The sequence below is a fragment of the Neoarius graeffei genome, chromosome 1 (assembly GCF_027579695.1).
Source record: "Neoarius graeffei isolate fNeoGra1 chromosome 1, fNeoGra1.pri, whole genome shotgun sequence".
Lineage (NCBI taxonomy): Eukaryota > Metazoa > Chordata > Actinopteri > Siluriformes > Ariidae > Neoarius > Neoarius graeffei.
The window spans coordinates 103,005,932-103,031,549 of NC_083569.1; the positions used below are offsets into that span (position 1 = coordinate 103,005,932).

The 25,618-nt window shown below is 42.6% G+C and overlaps 1 protein-coding gene across 1 annotated transcript in view; it reads left to right on the forward strand.

The window, feature by feature from the left end:
• Positions 1-825: 825 nt before the first annotated feature.
• Positions 826-25,618, forward strand: part of LOC132879459 (desmoglein-2-like protein) — a 51,213-nt gene continuing 26,420 nt past the window's right edge. The window contains exons 1-2 of the mRNA XM_060913728.1: positions 826-921; positions 1,231-1,356. Of these exons, the coding sequence (XP_060769711.1) occupies positions 874-921; positions 1,231-1,356 (174 nt within the window). The 5' untranslated portion in view covers positions 826-873. The remainder of the gene's footprint in view (positions 922-1,230; positions 1,357-25,618) is intronic.

The following is a 25,618-nucleotide window of genomic DNA, read 5'->3' on the forward strand; positions in this document are numbered from 1 at the left end:
ATTTATTATTCTGCACAACTCAGTGCATTTTGTGAAAGCTTCTTTGTTGTGTACATGTTAAGCCTATAGTTTGGTGAAGGTCCTGAAATGTGTTGATTTTATCTGCTCGAGTTGTAACTACAGGAAACAACTGACATTTGTGATGACAATACAATGTGTTGTGAATGGGACACAAGTAGGCTTATGCCAGGATCAGATTACATGATATTTTTGTCTTTTCATGTTAGTCACCATGTCAGTTTCAGCCATTATCATCTCTCATATTAGCCATCATGTCAGTTTCAGCAATCACAGTCATCATTCCTTCAATAAATTACAAGTTGGACCCTGTCCAATCGTCATTCATATCCTTGAGTGACGTCGGAAAGGAGGGTCAAGAAATTCTTGATCATGGCCATGAAGGAACATGTCACAGAAAAGGAACAAAATTGTCAAAATCAGGCTGACATTGAACACTTTCTGCAACCATTTAAGCTCTTTACAGTGACTGCTGGCATTTGGCATTTCTTTTCAAATCTTTACCCACTCAGTTTTCCCCAGGCCCACCCCACTGTTCAATTTCTGGCCAGGGAACATGTTACTAAAAAATGTGCTTTCACATGTGTTTTTTTTTTTTTTTTACATGAGCTCATGTTACTTACATAATCATGTTATAAATATAAACGAAAAATGTACATGATTTTTCTGTAAGGAAAGACACTCTTGTGCACTGTAGAGTATTGTAGCAGCAGGACTGAGAAACGCAGCAGGACTGCGCTCAGGTGCCACCCATTTTCAGTGTGTAAAGCAGGGAGTGCCAGGTGCAGCACTCACACACTCTCATACACACACACACACGCGCATATCCTGCTACTTTTGTGGATTACTGTTTTTATGGCAATGTTTCTGACCTACTTTTTAATAACCACATTTTGTACTACTGTAAGTATTTCACATCATTCTGGGGATGAAAAGGGATTTTATGTCTCTCTCATTATCATTAGTGTTATAATGTTAGTCATGTAAAACTCTTCGGAAATTTCCTTTTTGGTAAATGCTTGGCTGGAATTCCCCAGCAACCACAACATTACATTGATTTTCCCTTTTTTTAATTATTTATTATATTTAATTTTTCCATTAAAAATATTAATTTTTCATTGTTTGTTTGTTTGATTATTTGATCATTTTGATGTTCTTAATTTTTTTATGGATATAATTATGAATGTGTGATTTATATTTGTGCATAAATAGGTAATCTGGGTTCAAGCTGATAAAGGAGAACTGCAAACGCTCCGTCGACAGAAAAGAGAATGGTTCATCCCTCCAAAGAAGCTGATGGAGAATGTGGATTATACCAATCAAGAATTCATTATGAAAGTGAGCATTTATATTAATAAGACAACTTTCTTGGAGGTTATGTTTTTGCCTCAGTTTGTTTGCTTGTTTGTTTCTTTGTCTGTTTCCAACATACCTCAAATAGTAGTGGTATTTCAAAATAGATTTTGATGAAATTTTGAGGAAAGGTGGGCCATGGGCAAAGGAACAACTGATTAAATTTTGATGCAAATTCAGATCTGTGGCTTGACAGAAGTATGCACTCTACCGAGTGCACTTCTAGTTAATACATGACATCACATTTTTACTTATCATGAAGATAAAGTAAAGGTAAAACTAGATACAGACTGTGACTAAAGTCACAGTAATTTGTGCTAGCTGTTACAAACTGGGATGTCAGGTCACTGTGCCCTATAGATCCGGAATGGTAAGAGACATGACGCTTAGTGACAAAAAGTTGCATCCTGCCACCCTGAACAAAAATTTAAAAAAAAAATCATGAAAATTGATAGTTAGTAGTGATTGGAAAAAAAAAATCCCATTTTGCATGGATCACTCTGGTTTGGCGATCCAGATCTCCACCAAAAGTTATAGCAACATAATTCAGCCCAGAGGTATTCTTCATGTGAAATTTGGTGATGACTGATTGAAAACTGAGGGAGAAATAGTGTCCGAAAAATAATACGATAATAAGAATAAGAATAAGAAGAAGTAATTTACAAAGATCCTCAGTGAGAGTAATAGTTTGTGCCAGCGCTGCAAGCACAAATTAATTGTACATGAAGTGAAACATTAAAGTGCATCCAGGCTGTACTGCAATTCTGACAATAAATTGTTTACAGGTACAAGAAAATTAGAATAATTTCAATTACTTTGTTTTTATGCTGCTATGAATAATGGAGTTCCTCCTTTTGTACTCACAGGCTCAGTTTAGACTTTAGATCAGAGTTTGGATTTTCAAAGTAAGATTTAAATATAAAAAGTGAGCTGGTCATAATTGAATTTAAAGTGGGGAATTTTACCCATTTTTTAGAATTTTTGGTAATTGTTTAAGTTACCAAATATTAAGAGCCTCAAACAAGGAGTTGGCCTTTTGTTTATGTACACGATAATCACCTGGTTACTTCTGTTTTGTTGTTATTTGTGCTCAGCACTGGTCCAAATGTCTAGAGCTGATCAAATCATTGTCTACAAGTTTAATTATAGTTTATTTATATTTAGTCGACTTGCTGTGAAAAATCGCCAAATACACGGACATCAAGGAAGTTGGATTCAGGTTCATCACGATATAATTGTTTCGACTTTGACACTGACAGCAAGTTTAGTATTAAAATGGTTGATGGCAAATGACAAAATATTTCTAGGATTTTATTTACAAAAATAGTTATGACTAGATATCATGATACTGGTGATGTTTGTTGGCGAGGATGTTTTTTTCCTTAAATAACATCATTACATAATTTTATACTATCGGGTATGTCTGTTTATAGTAACTGCTTTTAACAACAATGTGTTGCAGAGCTCATTTAATATAAGGTTTGAGTATTGAAAGTTTGCTGCACTGATTTATTTTCAAGACAGTACTGCACCATATTAGTTTGTCACAGATGTCATGAGCCCTAGTTCCTTTCGAAATCATTGAGCCTCATTGAGCTGGACATGAATTCAGTTATTTGGAAATCGTTCACAGAGACATTCACACAAGAAATATGGCATTTATATAAATCCAGTTTCAGTTTGATTTAGCTTATTAAAACATTTAGTAAGTGATCACTAAATGAGGCACACTGTATAAGAAATAAGAAGTATAATGTGGACCATTTTTATTCATAAAACATAGTATGATTAACTCTCAACAAGTAAATTAATTTCCCTTCAAGTACATATCTAGCCTAACCATGTCTGTTACCAGTTACTAAGCCCAAAAGCTAAAGATGTCTTACAACCTGAGGATTTGGAGGGGGGGAGGAAAAAAAAAAAAAAAAACAGTTGAGGCATTCCTGAAAGAAGATCAAACAAAATAGATGAGTTTCACTATGCAGTGTTTTCAGTCCTGTGTGAATGCATCACTGCATCACATTAGATCAGGCCAAAGATAACAGATAATGCATGGGACACACTGCAAAAACAAAACAAAAATAAGGCTACATTCACACGACAACGGCAACGAGATTTAAAAAAATATATATATATATCGCGTCCACATGGGCAACGGATCAGTAAAATATCAGGTACATATGGCAACGCAACGCTTGCTGAAAACGATGCAATACACATGCCACACCTCTACGTGCGCTGTAAGACGGTCCCATCGGAGACACCAGAACAATAGAAGAAGTAGGACGCATGCGCATAAACCCCTTCTTCTACCCGGCGTCATAGACATATAAACATAGACGCCGCATTGAGCCTGGTGGCCCGTTGCTGGGATACGTCAGGGTGTCCGCCATATTGGATGTGGCAAATCTTCCCCGTAAACCAATGCAAGTAAATGGACTGAATTTCATAAAGCCCCTTTCTACAATAATGTTTAACTCGATGCCTTTTATTCACCCATTAAGACACACACGTATACATTTGGGAAACAAACAGGCATCAAAACAACATATATAACTTTTAATGTGATGGTTATAAATAGTGTGCGAAATACCCGTCAATATTCCATGGGAGGTGTGACCTAAATTTCCTCAACATGCAGCAGGAATCAGGCTATCGGAAACTTTTTTTTTTTATTCCACTGCTACTATCGTAGGCTACTAACGATATCTACACATCAAGGCATGTTTTGGAGCTCAGCGGGGATCGTGTAGAATAATGTGCTGTGCTTACGCTGCTGAAGCCATGCCGTCTCCGCATCACTTTCATTAAATGCCATGCAGATAGGCTATAAAATGTCTCCAAAAACAATTTTTGCAATATACAGTGCTATATGGAAAAAATTCAATTAAACCATATTACAATGGGATTGCTCCATGTGATTGGAAGCATATCAGACTGTGAAGCAATCGCTTCTATTTTTGAGTGTGCCATCACCATCTGACAGCTGGTGGTGAAATTGGTTGGGTGGGCTATGAAAAATTATAAATTTATTTATAAATTATAAATTGTTTGGAGACAGGTTTCACCGAGCGACTATTATGCGCGAGACTTCATATTAGCCACAAAATCAGAAAAATCTGTTCATAAAATTACGTTATAATGACCAAATACAATGAAAAGTATTTTTCCAGTCTCACCTGTGAAAGGTAATCCCATGTGATCTCGTTTGGACGGTAAACCTGTTGGTACAGTTAAACGCAGCACATGAATGAGGCATCTTTATTCTCTGCTTTGCCCCATCCAATATGGTGGCGAGGATGACGTATGATTCTACGCGGAAGGCGGCGTCTATGTTTATATGTCTATGCCCGGCGTGAAGCACTCACAGTCGTGGTTGTGACGTCATCGTAAACAAATCCGTTCTACTCATCCAGACGACTTCGCAACGGCGCCGTTGCCAGATCTTTCCACTCTGGAACCCGTTCTCAAAAGATTGTTTTGGGGCACCCAAAACGCCGGTGCCGTGTGGACGCCAGGCCAAAACGATAAACAATTTTATCAGATTCACCTGAATCCGTTGCCGTGTGGACAGGGCCTAATTTTCACAGAATTTTTTTTGCCCTGAATCATCTCTTACTTATCAAATGACCCATAGTACAAGAATAAAACAGATTATATCAGGAGTCCTGAGCATTGTATACGAGTTTCTAAGGAATCAAACAAACATCGGGGACGACATGTTGGCATGTCTGTCTTTGGTTATCCATCATTCAGGCATGATGTTAAGCTTGTGTTTTCCAATGAAACTGCCACCATGTTTCATGTCATGACTTATAGATGTAGTATTGTAAATCAGAAGGGTTAAGACAGAATTTAACACCACAGGATAATCTGGGATGGTCATCATTTAATATGTGTTATGGAGAAAATGTAAAAAAAAATAGCTATATTGTTCAATTAGACAAAAAAGAATTTGGACACTCAGTAGTGGCTTTATGAAAGATCAGTTATGGTGTTTTAGTATTTAATTTGCCATCCTTTGTTTTGCAGACCTTCTTGTCACAGAACGTATAACTTTTGCATATTTTGGCAAACGTTAAAGACGTGAACAGAAACTGTTTCAGTGGAGCCTTTTTGGAGAATTCCATGAGGAAAAGGGGTCAGAACAAGCAAAAAAAAATTAATTGAAAAAAAAAATTGGGTGATAGGAACGGTATTGTGTTATTGTTGCTTGTTTTCTACTAAAAAGTTTTCTTGGTTTTATGAAAACTTGGGTTCAGACATACTTGATAAATATGTAGATGGAAATTCAGATGAAGTTCAGTGGGAGTGCATATAACTGTCAAATACAGGCTGTCTCGCCACAAAAATAATATGTCTAGCCGACTTTGTCCCTAAATCAAGTGTTTTAATGCAAAAAAATAAAAATTCTGGCAGTAATTGCTTGTGCACAAATGGCCTCGATCTCATGTGATTGTCTGATAGCATCAAAATGTACCAAAAAAAAAAAAGAGCTGTCTATTTGTGATGAAAGCACTGCAATTTCTATCTGGAGAACAAATATTGCTTATTTGGCCTAAATTTGAGTCCCAAAAATCATACCAGTGCACTAAAGAGCAGGGCAAAATTGCACACTGTAAATTATCTGGTACTATAAATGACAGCCTTATGTAATACTATTTAGTGTGATTCTGTTTAGGACGCAAACTTTAAATTGCTAGCTGTTGTTGAAAACCAATAGAATTTGGCTGTTTGAAAGGATAACAAAAGTATGAAGGAATGAAAACGGGCAAAACAATGGGTAATAGTACTGATATTACACTCCAGAAGACATTGTCTTTACCAAACCACCAAACACTGCATGGCATAAACAAAAGGTTCCCTTTTATCATGTATATTGGGTCTGCTTATAGATCGAGAGTAAATAGAAGTTGGCATCAGTGGCTATGCGAAAGAGTCAGATCATTAAGTTGTAAGTGCTGTAGCCACTATGTAAGGAATAAAACATGACAGGATGTGCTGTTATACAGTCATGGGAAAAGAAATTATGCCCTCTTTCAATTCAAGGTTTTTATTTGTCAGGACCTAAATAACAATTGGGTGGTCTCTGAACCAACGTCTCTGAACTTTCTCAATGCAAAATATGAGAACCTTCTGAAACAAGTTGCAGAGCAGGATACTAAGCTTAAGGCAGTTACTGCAGAGAAGAGTGTTCTGAAACATGAAAAAGGCTTTGAATGACCAGAAAACGTGGCAAAATGAACTGAACAATATGGCTGCCACAAACGCCTCGAATTTCGTGGGATTCCAGAGATCATCAAAGACACCTTTCTGTTTTAGCCAGCATTACCTTTTTCAGCAGTTTGTGCTACAGTCGCTTTTCTGTGGGATTGGACTATCTGGGCTAGCCTTTATGCCCCATGTGAATCAATAAGCCTTTGACACCCATGACCTTGTCGCCGGTTCACCAGTTGTCCTTCCTTGGACCACTTTTGGTAGGTACTAACCACTGCATACTGGGAACACCCCACAAGATGTGCCATTTTGGAGATGTTCAGACCCAGTCATCAAGCCATCATAATTTGACCCTTGTCAAAAACACTCAGATCCTTATGATTGCCCATTTTTCCTGCTTCCAACACATCAACTTCAAGAACTGACTGTTCTCTTGCTGCCTAATATATCCCACTCCTTGATCCCTTTTTTATACGCATGTGTGTCTTCACTTTATATTTGTGCCTCCCACTCTACAATGGCTTGTTATTATTGTATTGCATGGCCATGCCACATAGCTATATTAGCTTGGTAGTCATTTTCTAGGTGGCATTGTACCTAACATATGTAAAGTTTCTTTCTTTTTTTATTTACCAGTGTGTGGCAGGAAATAAACTGTTATCTGTTCACCATACTTAACGTTTGGTCTAGAACTAGAGGAGGGGGTTTGGAGGGTGGGAGCAAAGAACTAGAGACCAGAGGTTTAAGCTGAGATACATGAAAGGTAGGGTGAACGCGTCGCATGGTGAGTGGTAATGCCAGTCTAACAGAACATGGGTTGATTACCTTCTTGATGAGGAAGGGTCCAAGGAACCTGGGTGCTAGCTTGCGAGAGATGGTCCTAAGTGGCACATGAAGAGCATAACTTGTTGACCTACTCGGTAGGTGGGTGCCTTGGAGCAACGTTTGTCTGCCTGCCTCTTGGATGCGAGTGCGGAGCGAATGAGTCTTCTCTGGGCCAATGCCCACGTCCTCCTGCAGCAGTGTAAAGAGCTGGGCTGAAGGTACAGTGACCTCCTCCTCTTGGCTGGGGAACAGTGGTGGTTGGTAGCCTAGTGAGCACGGGAACGGAGAGAGACCTGTGGCAGAGGAAGGGAGAGTGTTATGTGCATATTCAATCCAGGGTAGGTACTTGCTCCAAGAACTGGCATCCCTGAACACCATGGACCTGACTGCAACCTCCAAAGCCTGGTTCACCCTTTCTGCCTGGCCATTGGCCTGTGGGTGGAAGCCTGAGGAGAGACTACAGGTGGCTCCAATGAGTTTGCAGAAGGCTCTCCAGAACTATGCAGTGAATTGAGGACCCCGGTCAGAAACAATGTCGGCAGGCAGACCACGTCAGCAGAAAACGTTGAGTAGTTCTGCGGTCTCTTTGGCTGAGGGGAGCTTGGGCGGAGATATGAAATGGACGGTCTTAGAAAAGCGGTCAATATCAGTCAGGATACATGTGTTGCCACCTGAGCTGGGGAGTCCTGTGATGAAGTCCAGGGCGATGTGAGACCAAGGTCGATGAGGAGTTGGAAGGGGTCTTAATAAGCTGGCAGGGGGTCGATTGGCTCTCTTATTCTGGGAGCACGTGTCGCAGGCTGCCACGAACTCCTGGACGTCCTCCTTGATGGATGGCCACCAAAAGTGCTGCTGGATGAGAGGCAGGGTTCGGGTGGCTCCCGGATGACAGGCCAGCTTGGAGCCATGACCCCACTGCAGCACATGATTTTGCACAGGACAGGGAACAAACAGATGGTTACGAGGAATGTTGTTGGAGTTACCTTCACCGGGGTCCTGCTCCAGGGCCTTCTGCATGAGCGTCTCAACCTCTAGAATAGCGGCTCCCACCAGGCAGCTTGGAGGAAGGATGGTCTCAGGTGGCTTGGACTCTTCTTGGTGGGAAGAGAACATCCTGGACAGGGCATCGGGTTTGCCATTCTTGGAGCCTGGGCGGTAGGAGAGCGTGAAGTTGAACCAGGAGAAAAAGAGAGACCAATGGGCTTGACAGGAATTGAGATGTTTGGTGGACTTGAGGTACTCCAGGTTTTTATGGTCAGTCCAGACTAGGAAAAGGAGCTCAGACCCCTCAAGCCAGTGCCTCCACTCTTCCAAGGCTAGTTTCAAGGCCAGTAGTTCTCAGTCGCTGATGTCGTAGTTCCGTTTGGCTGGGGATAGCCAGCAGGAGAAGGAGCATCAGTGGACCTTGTTGTCGTTGGCCCTCTGGGATAGGATGGCTCCGACCCCTGACTCAGAGGTGTCAACCTTGACGATAAACCGCTTGGTTGAATTGGGTATGGTGAGAATGGGTGCTGTGGTAAACCTGAGCTTGAGAATGGAAGACTTTATCTGCTTCCTCCCCCCACTTAAACTTGGTGTTGATCGAGGTCAGGGCTGAGAGAGGTCTGGCCACCATGCTGAAGTCACGGATGAAGCGCCTGTAGAAGTTGACGAACCCCAGGAAGTGCTGGAGCGCTCATCTCGAAGATGGGGTGGGCCAGACAGTGAGGGGGTCCATCTGGATCTTTGCTGGAGAGATGATGAACCCCAGGAATGAGACAGAGCCTTGGTGGAACTCCTTCTTTTCTGCCTTGACGAACAACTTGTTCTCAAGCAGGCGCTGGAGGACCTGACCCTGATGTTCCTCCAGGGAGCGGGAGAAAATCAGGATGTCATCTAGGTACACGAAAATGAAGATGTTTAAGAAGTCCCTTAAGATGTCAGTAACGAGTGCCTGGAAGACCGCAGTCGCGTTGGTCAGGCCGAAAGGGACCACAAGGTACTCGTAGTGACCAGTGGTGGTGTTAAAGGCTGTCTTCCACTCGTCCCCCTCCCTGATCCTGACGAGATGGTATGCATTGCGCAAGTTTAGCTTAGTGAATACCTTGGCTCCCTGGAGTAGTTCAAAGGCCATGGTCATGAGCGGTAGTGGGTAGCAGTTCTTGACCGTGATGGCATTGAGACCCTGATAGTCAATGCAAGGGTGGAGTGACTTGTCCTTTTCCAAGAAGAAGAATCCCGCCCCTGCTGGGGATGAGGAAGGGTGGATGATCCCAGCTGCCAAAGATTCGGGGATGTACTTCTCAATGGCTTGCCTTTCGACAGGAGAGAGAGTAGAGTCGTCCTCTGGGTGGCGCTGTCCCGGGTAGGAGGTCGATTCCACAGTCATAGGGTCTGTGAGGAGGGAGGGACACTGCTCAGGTCTTACTGAAAAGAAGTTTGAGATCCAGATATTCCATAGGCATGTGAGAGAGGTCGGGGAAATCGCCGGCTGAAGGCTGCGGTGGTTTGGTGGGAGGCAGAGCAGAGTTCAGACAGGAAGCTAGGCAGGACTGGCTCCAGCCTAGGATGGTGTTGTCAGCCCAGTTAAGGTGGGGGTTGTACTGCATTAACCATGGTAATCCTAGGACGATGGGTACGTGGGGGTTGTTCATGACGTGAAGCTGGATGGTTTCTGAGTGGTTACCGGAAATCCTTAGGGTGAGTGTGGCAGAGAGGTGGGTGATGCTTGTCAAGCCAGTGCCATTGAGCGTCAGGACAGTGAAAGGGACGTCAAGTGCAAGTAGCGGGATTCCCAGATGCTTGGCAGTAGCAGAGCAAATCAGGTTCCTGTCCGCCCCTGAGTCGATGAGGGCCTGGAAGTGGTGATGCTGGTTGTCACAGATAATGATGACAGGCACTAATGGATGATTAGCAGGGGACTGGTTCTGAGCGTTGCCCACCAGGGCCCCTTGATTCACTGGTGGGCTCGTCCTTTTAGTGGGCAGGCTCGGTAGATGTGTCCCAGCTGACTGCAGTAGAAGCAGGCCCCCGTGCTCCGCCGACGATGTCGTTCCTCCGCTGACACCCAAATCTGGTCTACCTGCATGGGTTTGACGGACGAGGCGGGCGGTGGGGAGGAGGTGAAGCTGGAGCGGTTCTTCTCTCTCCTCTGTTGCTGGATCCGCACGTCGATGCAGTTGGCAAGGTCCATAAGGCTGGAGAGGTCTGATGGCAGTTCCCGCGATACCAATTTTCCTTGATGGCGTCGGACAAGCCGTGCAGGAACGCGTCAATGTAGGCGTTCTCGTTCCAACTGCATGAAGCCGCCAACATCCGGAATTCGATGGCATAATCCGAGGTAGACCGGGACCCCTGCCGCAGCTCCATGAGCTCTCTGGCCGCCTCCCGGCCAGACAGAGGGCAGTTCAAAGTTCGCCTCATCTCCTCGGAGAAATCCTTGAAACTGGAACAAAAGGGTGCATTGGCATCCCAGACTGCTGTTCGCCACTCTCTGGCCTTGCCGGTGAGGAGCGTTATTGTATATGCTACCCGGGAGTGCTCTGTGGGGAAGGCCAGAGGTTGTAGTTCTAGGATCAATGAACATTGAGACAGAAACGATCTGCAGGTACCTGGTTCTCCCTTGTAGGGCTGAGGCCAGGGCTCGAAATTAACTTTTTTTCTTTGTGTCCCCCAGTGGTCCCGAATTCTGTGTTGTATTGTCCCGAATGGAAGCAATAGTGTCCCCATTTTTTTTCCTCTCTGAAATAACCAGTGGTTAATATTATCATATGAAGTTACTATTGTATTTGTAACTATGCGATTTTGAACCCTTTATATCATTTTTACAATAAGTCACAAAACACAAGTGACACGTCCTATACATCATCTACTTCAAAATTACAGTTATTGCATTTTCAGTTTATTAAACTTTGGCGATCTCACTGTATGAATAGATACCCGTTTATTTAAAGGAGCCAACTAGCTCATTCAGAAAATGTTTCAACTCACTACATCTGCAGTACACTTTAGTTGAAAATAAGACCCCTTTTATGTTCATTTCATCTATTTATACCTTGAATATCTGTTGGCATTTATAAGGCCAACTTATAATTTTCACCATGACCGTTATCCATTTTTATGAACTTTCCGTTATCCATTACCGTTATCCATTTTTATGAACTTTCGCTGCCGAAACGTGGGTGCAAATGTTAGCAACATCAACATAGTGCCAGGTCCTAGCCTAGTTGTGCTGTTGACTGACTAAACTTTCTGAACTAGAAAGACACCAAGAAAACTCACTTATTCTGTTGAACGGTATCTTCCGTCAATATCATCCACATCATTCCTGTTGTATTTTATAACGTGTCTAACAGTGTTCATTAAGTTCATTCAGTTGCTAGTGTTGCCTGCAGACCAGCCCTATCCACAGTAGTTCCTACCTAACCCTAGCATCATAAGTCATAACCTAATAATCACAAATAACTTACCACATTGACAGGCGATGACACTTTGGATCCTGAAGGTCCCGGAGACGTTATGTCTGGGCTTTCAGTTTCTTCCCCGCGGTCGGTCCGCTTCAACCACTTAAGCATTTTTGTTCTGGCAAGAGTCGGTGCAGCGTGTGCGGTAGCAATTCCATTCCAAGTCCATATAATGCAGACTCCGGCCGAAGATTCTAGAACAGAATGCGCTGCTCTGTAGCCTACGGATGCAGGTGCATCGAAAGTGTAGCTACTAATGTATTTTTTGCTGTTAACGTTTTAAAATTAAAAGTGACAAATTAGGTGAATGTCTACGTATGGTTTACGGCTTTGTAAATAATATTAATGTAGAACTTTTTTTCTAGATCTATTTTTTTCCATTGTCCCGGGATTGTCCCAGATATGATAATTTTGTGTCCCGATGACATTTTTTATGGTCCCCGGGACGTCGGGACACCGTTAGTTTCGAGCGCTGGCTGAGGCGCTGGAAGTCTTGGTTCGTGGAGAAAGGCAGTGGCAGGAGCTGAAGTAGGAGACGGCTGAGCAGGGGTAGGCACGGCTTGACAGCGCTGCATCTGCATGGTGAGAAGGTGGAGTGCGTTGGACAGGGTGGCGAGGTTCTGGGTAATTTGTTGTAGGTCTTGTTGGTGGGTCCCGAGGAGAGTCTCTTGCTGCTGGATGGCCGTTCTCAGATGAGCGAGTTCCGCTGGATCCATGTTGGCCAGAACGTACCGTTAGGGTGGTTGGAGGTATGGTGAAGTTCGGATCCAAAAGCAGAACACAGACAGTAATCCAATAAATAAGACGATTTAATACAGGGAAGAAAGGGCGTGGCAAAAGGTAAACAAACAGGACTCCTTCTGCTTAACTTTGACAAGATTAAAGTATTTGTACTAGGACCACATGCAGCTAGAAGTAAGTTTTCTGATTACACAGTAACTCTGGATAGCCTTTCTGTTTCTTCACGTGCAGCAGTAAAAGACCTCGGAGTGATTATTGACCCCAGTCTTTAATTTGAATCTCATATTGATAACATTACCCAGATAGCTTACTTTCATCTCAGAAATATTGCTAAGATAAGAAATTTAATGTCACTACGTGACGCGGAAAAACTAGTTCATGCTTTCGTTACCTCCAGGTTGGATTATTGCAATGCCTTACTGTCTGGATGTTCCAATAAGTGCATAAACAAGCTCCAGTTAGTTCAAAATGCAGCAACAAGAGTCCTTACTAGAACTAGAAAATATGACCACATCACCCCTGTCTTATCCACACTGCATTGGCTACCAATCAAATTTCGTATTGATTATAAAGTACTACTGTTGACCTTTAAAGCACTGAATGGTCTTGCACCACAGTACCTGAGTGAACTTCTGCTCCTCTATGACCCGCCACGCCTACTTAGATCAAAAGGTGCAGGCTATCTGCTGGTATCTCGTATAGTGAAGGCTACATCAGGGGGCAGAGCCTTTTCTTACAAAGCCCCACAGTTATGGAACAGCCTTAAATGATATGGAAACATATCTGTTTCGTCAAGCCTTTTGTTCATGGTGTTTATGAGGTAAAGGTGTAGATCTGGAGGGTCCTCAGACATAGTGTGTTTTGGTAAACTGGGATGTATGGATGCTGTCAGTCCCCACTCGCTTGCTCACTCGAGTATGTTGACGGTGTAGTGGCTGGCTGCTTTATGTCCCGGGGCTCCCTCATGCCTGTGTTACCTTCTGGCTCTCCCCTTTTAGTTATGCTGTCATAGTTGGTTGCCGGAGTCCCTGCTTGTACTCAGTGCAATATGTACTGTATACTGTTCCTACTTATTGAGGTGACATTGGGCATACCTGTGTTTTCTCTCTCTCTCTCTCTCTCTGCCCCCCTCCAAATCTGTCCCTCTGAGTTACATGTTGGTCCTGGGATCGAGATGCTGACCTCTTCTGCTCCTCAGACCTGCTTGATCCATCCTGGTGCCCTGTGCCTGGTTGGAGTCTCATCGCATCGCTCCTGTGGAGGACGGCCCCATGAGGACAGTTGAAAGTCACACCTGGAGGACATGCTGGACTCTTACAGTAATGCTTTTATGGCTGAGGACTGCAGTTGACTTGCTAACTTTAGGACTGCAGTTGTCATGAACAGTTTTGCACTCAAGTTTCCATCAATGAAAAGTTTATAACATCAATGAAACTGACTTCATGTTAAAACTGTTAATATTATAGTCATGCTGTCTGTTGTTGCCCAAATGAGGATGGGTTCCCTTTTGAGTCTGGTTCCTCTCGAGGTTTCTTCCTCATGTCGTCTGAGGGAGTTTTTCCTTGCCGCCATCGCCACAGGCTTGCTCATTGGGGATAGATTAGGGATAAAATTAGCTCATGTTTTAAGTCGTTCAAATTCTATAAAGCTGCTTTGCGACAATGTTTATTTTTAAAAGCGCTATACAAATAAACTTGACTTAACAGGACAAAAAACAAATGGCAAAAATAGTCTGGGCAAAATGAGAACAAACAACTTGACAAAAACATCAGACAGGCAAAGACAAAAACGCTAGCGCAAAAAACCCTGAACAAGAAAAGACCCTTAGTGCAAAAAAACAAACCAGAAATAACCCTTAGTGCAAAAAAACATGAACCAGAAAAACACTAGTGCAAAAACCATGAACAAGAGAAAACCGCTAGAGAGAAAATCCATGAGAAGTAAGAGAGGCACAGAAATGGCGAGAGTAGCAAAACGAGACATTCTGGCAAAGTATGAGTCTGAGAACAGCCTTTAAATAAGCAACAGTAAAAACGAGGAAGTGAGTTCAGGAGAGAAGGAATTCCTGTCCCGGATCTGGATCGGCGCTGGCGTGAGAGATCCATAATCTCCAGAGTGGATGTCCGGGGTGGAGCATGACAGTGCATGATGACCAAACATCTCCATCTTGGTCTCATTAGTCGAAAGAATATTGTTTCATAACTTTTGTGGTTTGTTCAGGTGCAATTTTGAAAACCTAAGTCATGCTTTGTATCCTTTTTGGAGAGAAGGAGCTTTTTCCAAAACACCTTTCATGAGCGTCATATTGTTCAGTCTTTTTCTGTTTGTACTGTCAAACACAAACATTTAATGTGCCTACAGTGGCCTGTAGGTCATATGATGCAGCTCTTGGGCTTTTATTTATATCTTTGAGCATTAAACGGTCTGATGTTGGACTGAATTTGTTGGGATGCCCACTCCTGGGAAGATTGACAACTGTCTTGAAGGCTCTACATTTGTAAATGATCCTTCTCGCTGAAGAATGGTCAATTTCGAATTGTCTGAAGAAGACGGCCTTGTATCCCTTCCCAGATTGATGAGCTTCATCAATTGCTTCTCTGAGGCCATGGCTGATGTCTTTTCTTTTTGGCATGAAGTAGACACACAGCTGTGTACTCCAGAACACCAAACTATCAGAAATTCCACTTTTATAGAGGTAGTCACACTTCTTAAGAATTAACTTACTCTTATGCATTTCATTGGTAACATCTGGCTGCAAATTACTCTCTTAATGATTGCAAAAGTGGGAAGGGTGTACTTATTTTTTTTCTCACCTGGGTTCTGATTGTTGGTTTACTTTTTTGGGGGAAAAGGTAACATTGAAATCTGTTGTGCATTTTGTGGTTATGTATTTGTTTATTGAAGTTGATGAGGACCACTCTCAAACTCAAACTTTAGTTGGTGGCTTCTTTCTTGGAGGTGAACCTTTCAGTCCATGGCAATGTAAAACTCACTTGACTGTGAACAGTGTTACAGCATCTTCCAATTCATGGCAGGCCTGTGCCATGGTGGTTTCCTGGATTGATCCTGACTATCTGAACCACCTTCCTCTCAGCTGAGTGTAACAGTTTGAGTCTTCTTCCAGCAAAGTGGCTTGGCAAGGTGGCTACATCTTGCACGGTGGTGTAGTGGTTAGCACTGTCGCCTCACAGCAAGAAGGTCCTGGGTTCAAGCCCAGTGGCCGACGAGGGCCTTTCTGTGTGGAGTTTGCATGTTCTCCCCGTGTCCGCGTAGGTTTCCTCCGGGTGCTCCGGTTTCCCCCACTGAAGCGGAAGCAAGATGGCGCCAGTGTGTCTGCCGTCAGCTCCGTGAGCTGCTACCTGTCCGATTTGCGCTATGTCTGTTTATGCTGCTACTCATGCTATGCTGCCACTGCTCTGCTGGCCCTACCTGGATTTATGATCGTCAGACTCTGCTACATCTTAGAAGCGCACTGGTGACCACCGATGGGTCTCTTATTCCATACATCGAATGTCATCCTCCATCTGTCTATCCCACCCTGGATTGTGTCCTTCACCTACCTTGTTGTAGTTCTCTACGGAAGAAGCGCCGCAGGCGCCGAGGCAAGCGTGGAGGCGTCCGAGTGGCAATGAGGAAAATCGCGAGTGTTTCTCTCGCCCAGCCTGGGCCTCGTCGGCTCTCTGCAGTCCATCTAGGCCGGACAGATCTCTTCCTGGCCCGTCGTTCGTGGGACCGCTGGTACTCCTGCCATGTTCTCATCACTCTGGAGGACCAACCTCAAACACCTGTCTGCTCTGCCCGCCTGAGACTGCGGATACGTAGCGGTGGGGTGAATTCCTTGAACATCCGCCCTCTGGAATATTCCCCTTGTCCTCAGGCTACGGTCCACTTCACTGCAAAAGTCGCCCTGGTCAACAGCAGGTCTGCGTCTAACAAAACTTTTGTTCTAAATGACTTTTTCTCCCGTTACAACCTGGATTTCCTGTTTTTAACTGAGACATGGATTAGCGCTGGAATTGGCCAGTCTTCTGTCTTTACTGAACTCTGCCCGCCTCAGTGCTCGTTCATTAGCACACCCAGGTGCGCTGGAAGAGGAGGCGGGGTAGCGCTCGTTTTTAAAAACAGTCATAATTTACGGACACTCTCTGTGGGGAGTTTTGTCACATTTGAACTGCAATGCGTAATTGTAGAATGTGCTATGTCACCGCTGGTATGTGTACTCGTCTACAGGCCTCCTAAGCACAACAAAAACTTTATAACAGAATTCTCCGACCTTCTCTCCCACCTCCTGTCATCGCACGATCGCCTTCTTATACTTGGCGACTTTAATATCCATGTCTGCTGTCCTGACAGACCCATGGTTAACGAATTCTGTGGTGTAATAGATGCCTTTGGTCTTACTCAACATATAAACAAAGCTACTCATATCTTGGGACATACACTCGACCTTGTTCTATCCTATGTTTTTTCTGTGGATAACATTGTGATTGAGGATGCCATTTTCTCTGATCATAAACCTATTATGTTTAATGTTAGTCTATCAAATGCTCTGCAAACTGTCAAAACTCAAGGTCGTCACTCTCGCCACATTAACACTCAAACTGCATCCCAGTTCTCAGATAGTTTCATCAGTAACTCTGTTGCAGCTACCATTGCAACAGCGGCATCATCCTCTTCTGGGCCAGACGAATTAGTCAGTCTTTTTCAATCTTCTTGCTCTTCCATACTTAACTCTGTAGCTCCTCTCACGTTCACCCGCCCTAAGCTAAAGTCTCAATATTGGTTGGACGAGGCCACCCGCTCGCTCAGGCAAGCCTGCCGTAAAGCTGAAAGGAAATGGAAAAAGGACCATCTCACTGTTTCCTATGAAATTTTCCAATCGACTTTAGCTTCCTTCCAGACAGCGGCTAAAAAAGCCAGAACTAAGCACCTCTCTGACTTAATTAGTACACACTCCAACAGACCCAATATTCTGTTTAGCACTATTAACTCTTTTCTTAACCCTCCTAACTCTCCAGTTGCTGGCGTATCTACTGAGACCTGTGAAAAATTCCTCAAGTTTTTCACTGATAAAATAGAGAACATCAGATCAGTGTTTACACCCTCCTTATCAACTGCTCTACCTGTTCACTCTCGTGCACTAGCTATTTCTACTTTTAACTAATTTCAGCCCATCTCTCTCAGTGAATTGCAGGAACTAGTTTTACATATGAAACCCACTGGATCCCCCTATGATGCCATTCCTTCCTGTATTATAAAGGATGTTTTTGATGCTGTTGGGCCATCGATTCAAATAATTCTAAATTCATGTCTCACATCTGGCACTGTCCCTACCTTTTTTAAGCACGCAGTCGTCCAACCCCTGCTTAAAAAACCCAACCTCGATGTCCAATGTTTGCAAAATTATCGCCCCATCTCCAAGCTCCCTTTTTTTTCAAAAGTTTTAGAAAAAGCTATACTGTTACAGCTGATTCCGTTTCTGTCCACCCGTAACATATTTGAACCTTTTCAGTCAGGATTCAGATCCCTTCACAGCACTGAAACAGCCTTGCTTAAAGTAACTAATGATCTGCTCCTCACTTTAGATTCTGGTGATAATGCCATTTTGGTTTTACTCAACCGTAGCGCTGCGTTTGACACTGTTGACCACAACATCCTTCTCAGCCGTCTAGACCAGCAGATGGTCATCAGGGACACTGCTCTTCTCTGGTTCAGGTCCTACCTTAAACATAGGACCTTCTCTGTTTCCATTGGCCATTTCTCTTCATCAACTGCCTCTGTCTCCTATGGGGTCCCCCAGGGGTCCATCTTGGGTCCCATGCTTTTCAGTCTCTACATGCTCCCACTTGGTGACATTATTAGAAAGCACAACATTTCCTTTCACCTTTATGCAGATGATTCTCAATTGTATTTGCCCTTTAAATCTAGGGACTCCATCCAATCTCTCCTTGTCTGTCTCGAAGACATCAGAAATTAGATGGCTAACAACTTTCTCCAGCTAAATGGTGACAAGACTGAAGTCATTATTTTTGGTCCCTCCAAGGCAAGATGCACTACAGTGAACAATTTAGGTCACCTCACTCCTCATGTCACACCCTCTGCTAGAAACCTGGGTGTCTTCCTTGATTCCGATCTCTGTCTTGACAAACAGATTAGCACTGTGGTCAAAAATAGTTTTTACCAACTCAGAGTGATTTCCCATCTCAAATCCTTCCTATCTCATAACGATCTTGAAATAGTCATCCATGCTTTTATCACATCACGACTGGATTACTGCAATTCTCTTTATCTTGGCCTCCCTCAAACCTCACTTAGACGTTTACAGCTGGTCCAAAACTCAACTGCACGTCTGTTAACTGGCACCAGGAGACGTGAGCACATCACTCCCAGTCTTTTTCAGAATACAATTTAAAGTCTTATTATTTGTTTTTAAAGCACTCAGTGGGCTGGCCCCAGCCTGCATTAACGACCTTTTACAGCCTCACTCAGTCCAAAGGTCTCTAAGATCCTCTAACACAGGGCTTCTTCATGTACCTCGCTCGCGGCTGAAGCAGAGAGGTGACAGAGCTTTTTCTGTTGCTGCTCCACGCCTCTGGAATCAGCTCCCACCGGACATCAGATCTGCTCCCTCCATCTCTGCCTTTAGATCTAGGCTAAAAACCCGTCTCTACTCCTTGGCCTTTCCCTAACCATCAGCTTATTGTTATTGCTCTTATTATAGTTTTATTTTATTTTTTTTTTCTTTTTGATCATTTGTTTTTTAATACTGACTCTGTACAGCACTTTGGTCAGTGTATGCTGTGTTTAAATGTGCTATACAAATTAAACTTACTTACACCTCCCAATAACTTGTACTTACATACAATTCTTTGAACTGATGGTCTTAGAGTCCGCAGTTGTTTAGAAATACTGTAGCTCCAACAATATTCATTTGTGAAAATCTATGATCCTCTTTCTAACATTTGCACTGAGATCCTTCAACTTTCCCATTGTACTGTGTGTTGGTCAATCCAATGAGTGCTGCCAAACAAACCCTTTTTATCTTTCGATTACGTTCATTATGTCTTATATTGAATATTGTTAGTTTTTCCTTTTTTTCAGACATCTAATTTTTTAGGTTTGTTTACCTTCTGACATGTTTCGACGTACGACTGTCGTCTTCCTCAGAGTATCACCGGATGTTATTGGTGACGCATCTTTTATCAGCTGATGTTTCTGAAGGCGTGGCCTTCCTGTCTGGATTGACAGGTCGGTCACGCCTTCTACTGTCGGTTCGTCCCCTTCAAGATGGCACTCCAGGTATGGGAGAGCATGTATGCTCCCTCATTTCGGTTGATGGTCCTCGGGCTTCGCTTACGGATCTCTATGGCCTCCCTGATCCAGCGCTGATGTTTATTATCTTCTGTGCGGATGACTCTGGCATTCCCCCAGTCTATAATATGATTTTCCCTTTTGCAATGATCTGTTATGGCTGACTTATAATTTTCCTGTTGTGCCTTTTCTTTTATTGTTCGGGTTTGTCTTGTAGCTGTCTCCTTTTCGCACTCTTTCTTATGTTCATTTTTTCTTGTGTTGAAACTCCTTCCTGTCTCCCCAATGTAAGTTTTATTGCATAATTGGCATGGAATCTCATATATGGTGTTGCATCTGTTGTCCGGATGTATTCTGTCTTTGGGATGAACCAGGATCTGACGGAGTATTGTGTGTGGTTTGACAGGTGTGTGAATGTTGTGTTTCCTCATTGCTCTTTGAATGCGTTCCGTTAATCCTCTGACGTATGGTAATGTCACTACTCCCCTGTGTTCTTGTTTGTTGGTTTGTTTTTTCTCTTTCTTCTGTGTTTTATTGTTTTTGACCTGTTCCGCCCCTTTGGATATTGCCCATTGTGGATATTGACATGCCTTCAGTGCGTGTTGTATATGTTGTTCTTCCTGTTCTTTGTCCTGTGCATCTGTAATTATTGCTGCGCGTTCATGTAATGTTCTAACTACGGATATTTTGTGCATTATGGGGTGTTCGGAAGTCCAGTTTAAATATTGGTCGGTGTGTGAGGGTTTCCTGTGTACTTTTATTTTGATATCCCCCTCTTCTGTGTGATGTATTTTTAAGTCCAAAAATGCTATTGACTGTTCCGTTTCCTCTTCATGTGTGAATTTTATATTGCCGGTATTGTCTATAGTATTGAGATGGTCGGTAAGTTGTTGAGTGTGTCCCCTCTTTACTTTTTCCAATATGTCGTCCACATACCGTTTCCAGAGTGTTGGTCTGTATTCCGCTGGTATTGTAGTGAGTGCTTTCTGCTCCAGGTCTTCCATGAAAAAGCCGCACATGATGGCTGATAGTGGGTCTCCCATGGCAAAACCTTCCTTTTGTCTGTAAATTGTGTTCCTGAACTGAAAGTATGTGGATGTGGTGATGAATTGAAGGAGCTGAGTGATGTCTTGTACAGTGAGATTTGTGCGTTTCTTGAGCGTCCTATCTGTTTTAATCTGTCTTGTACTACCTGTATGGTGGCTTCCGTGGGTGTTCTGGTGAAAAGAGATATGACATCGTGTGAAATGAAAAAAATGCAACAAGACGAAGTTATGTTTTTTAGTTCTTCTGCCAGTTGTTTTGAGTTTTTGCAGTGTTGGTCTGTGAGTCCTAGTAATGGTTTAATTATTTCCGTGAGTGCTTTTGATAAGTTGTATGTGACTGAACCAATGCTATCTACTATGGGGCGTAATGGTGTTCCTGGTTTGTGTATTTTTGGTGTACCGTAAATCCTGGGGATGACATTGGCTGTGGGTACTAAATGATTATATGCCTGTTTATCCATTTTATTTTCATCGAGTAGTGGTTTGAGTAATGCTTTAAGTTTCTTTTTCTTGTCTTCTGTTGGGTCTTTTCTTAATATCTCGAAGGCATTGTCACTGAGTAATTCCATCATTTTGTGTTCATATTCTTCGGTGTCCATAATAACTACTGTTCTGCCTTTATCTGCTGGGAGGATTGTGATGTCTTTATTTTTTGCTAACGTTCTCATGGCTTTGGCTTCCTGTTTGGTGATGTTACTGGGTGGTGGTTTGGCCGTTTTCAATATACCAGCTATTGCGTTTCTTAGTGCTACTTTTTGTCCCTGATCCTGTATTTTCTCACATGCTAATTCAGTTGCCAGAATGAATTCATCGTGTGGTATGTTGTTCGGTGTGACAGCGTAGTTGAGTCCTTTTGCTAATATACTGCGTTCTGCTTGTGAGAGTTTGTACCTTGATATGTTGTGGATCCATTTTTCGTTGATGTGTGCATGCTCCGGTTCTGCCTTCTTTTTCTGTGCAATGAGTTTGTCCAGTTTTCGGATTTGTCGGGTTTTTGTCTCTGTGAATTCCTGCTCATGTATGTCTGCCAAGTGTCCATGTATTGCTATTTCCATTTCCTTGTTTGGGGAAACCGGCGTTTGAAAGTTTCCATCTCCTTATGTAGTTCGCTGTTGATATTATTGAGTTTGTCAGTTGTGCACCGTAGCCGTTCTTTTACCAGAGTCTATGTAGAAGGCGTGACCGACCTGTCAATCCAGACAGGAAGGCCACGCCTTCGGAAACATCAGCTGATAAAAGATGCGTCACCAATAACATCCGGTGACACACTGAGGAAGACGACAGTCGTACGTCGAAACATGTCAGAAGGTAAACAAACCTAAAAAATTAGATGTCTGATAAAAAAGAAAAAACTAACAATATTCAAAATAAGACATAATGAACGTAATCGAAAGATTAAGAATAAGTTATGGAGATGAAAGCATCAAGGAGTTTCGCCACCTTGAAAGACTGACACGGAAACGGTCACGCTACAGGAATCACCTGAGATTCAATCTGCGCTGCCGGGATGAAGAAGTCGTACCGGCCAGCCTGAACATCAAGAACCAGATTCCAACCAGAAACGCGGAAAAGATGATCAGGAAAGTGCGGATGACTCTGGGAAAAGAACGGATACGGTGCACAACTGACAAACTCAATAATATCAACAGCGAACGACATAAGGAGACGGAAACTTTCAAATGCTGGTTACCCCAAAACAAGGAAATGGAAATAGCAATACATGGACACTTGGCAGACATACATGAGCAGGAATTCACAGAGACAAAAACCCGACAAATCTGAAAACTGGACAAACTCATTGCACAGAAAAAGAAGGCAGAACCGGAGCATGCACACATCAACAAAAAATGGATCCACAACATATCAAGGTACAAACTCTCACAAGCAGAACGCAGTATATTAGCAAAAGGACTCAACTATGCTGTCACACCGAACAACATACCACACGATGAATTCATTCTGGCAACTGAATTAGCATGTGAGAAAATACAGGATCAGGGACAAAAAGCAGCACTAAGAAACGCAATAGCTGGTATATTGAAAACGGCCAAACCACCACCCAGTAACATCACCAAACAGGAAGCCAAAGCCATGAGAACGTTAGCAAAAAATAAAGACATCACAATCCTCCCAGCAGATAAAGGCAGAACAGTAGTTATTATGGACACCGAAGAATATGAACACAAAATGATGGAATTACTCAGTGACAATGCCTTCGAGATATTAAGAAAAGACCCAACAGAAGACAAGAAAAAGAAACTTAAAGCATTACTCAAACCACTACTCGATGAAAATAAAATGGATAAACAGGCATATAATCATTTAGTACCCACAGCCAATGTCATCCCCAGGATTTACGGTACACCAAAAATACACAAACCAGGAACACCATTACGCCCCATAGTAGATAGCATTGGTTCAGTCACATACAACTTATCAAAAGCACTCACGGAAATAATTAAACCATTACTAGGACTCACAGACCAACACTGCAAAAACTCAAAACAACTGGCAGAAGAACTAAAAAACATAACTTCGTCTTGTTGCATTTTTTTCATTTCACACGATGTCATATCTCTTTTCACCAGAACACCCACGGAAGCCACCATACAGGTAGTACAAGACAGATTAAAAACAGATAGGATGCTCAAGAAACGCACAAATCTCACTGTACAAGACATCACTCAGCTCCTTCAATTCATCGCCACATCCACATACTTTCAGTTCAGGAACACAATTTACAGACAAAAGGAAGGTTTTGCCATGGGAGACCCACTATCAGCCATCATGTGCGGCTTTTTCATGGAAGACCTGGAGCAGAAAGCACTCACTACAATACCAGCGGAATACAGACCAACACTCTGGAAATGGTATGTGGACGACATATTGGAAAAAGTAAAGAGGGGACACACTCAACAACTTACCGACCATCTCAATACTATAGACAATACCGGCAATATAAAATTCACACATGAAGAGGAAACGGAACAGTCAATAGCATTTTTGGACTTAAAAATACATCACACAGAAGAGGGGGATATCAAAATAAAAGTACACAGGAAACCCCCACACACCGACCAATATTTAAACTGGACTTCCGAACACCCCATAATGCACAAAATATCCGTAGTTAGAACATTACATGAACGCGCAGCAATAATTACAGATGCACAGGACAAAGAACAGGAAGAACAACATATACAACACGCACTGAAGGCATGTCAATATCCACAATGGGCAATATCCAAAGGGGCGGAACAGGTCAAAAACAATAAAACACAGAAGAAAGAGAAAAAACAAACCAACAAACAAGAACACAGGGGAGTAGTGACATTACCATACGTCAGAGGAATAACGGAACGCATTCAAAGAGCAATGAGGAAACACAACATTAACACACCTGTCAAACCACACACAACACTCCGTCAGATCCTGGTTCATCCCAAAGACAGAATACATCCGGACAACAGATGCAACACCATATATGAGATTCCATGCCAATTATGCAATAAAACTTACATTGGGGAGACAGGAAGGAGTTTCAACACAAGAAAAAATGAACATAAGAAAGAGTGCGAAAAGGAGACAGCTACAAGACAAACCTGAACAATAAAAGAAAAGGCACAACAGGAAAATTATAAGTCAGCCATAACAGATCATTGCAAAAGGGAAAATCATATTATGGACTAGGGGAATGCCAGAGTCATCCGCACAGAAGATAATAAACATCAGCGCTGGATCAGGGAGGCCATAGAGATCCGTAAGCGAAGCCCGGGGACCATCAACCAAAATGAGGGAGCATACATGCTCTCCCATACCTGGAGTGCCATCTTGCAGGGGACGAACCGACAGTAGAAGGCGTGACCGACCTGTCAATCCAGACAGGAAGGCCACGCCTTCGGAAACATCAGCTGATAAAAGATGCGTCACCAATAACATCCGGTGACACTCTGAGGAAGACGACAGTCGTACGTCGAAGCATGTCAGAAGGTAAACAAACCTAAAAAATTAGATGTCTGATAAAAAAGAAAAAACGAACAATAAACCCTTTTTATGTTGGCACTGAGAAGCTACCAGCTGTAGTCAATCAAGATCACAAAAAGTAAGTTAAGAGGCCTTGGCTGTGTGGCAAATTAAGACATTTTGGAACTTTCAGCACCATTGAATTCATAATCTAAATAGGTGTGCATATTTTTGACCCTGTATGTATAATTTTGACCTTGTGTTTATTTTAGAAAACCCAAAATAAATTAAAATTTGTGCATCAAATTCTTTTTTTAAGCTGTATGTTGTACAATTATTCTGCCACAGAAAAGACATTCATGTCCCTGTATGGAAACTTCTGACCTCAACTGTAAAATCATAGAATTGAGGGGACTCTCTTTTTTCCATGACTATTGGAAAATAATCAACAAAAAGGTGGTGGACATTTGTTACCACATGGTATTTGATGATTTTCCCATAATGGTATGTACTGAAGTATTTTATTCCTTTTATACCACAGCAATTTGCCAACAATTACAACCTCACCTCAGAAAAAGTTGGAACGGTACATTGAAATTAAAACTGAAAACGGTGTTTTGTAAACAATATTTGACCTGTCTTGCACTCAAAAAAACAGCACATTATTGATGTTTTACCTCATGAATTTTATTTTTTAAAAAT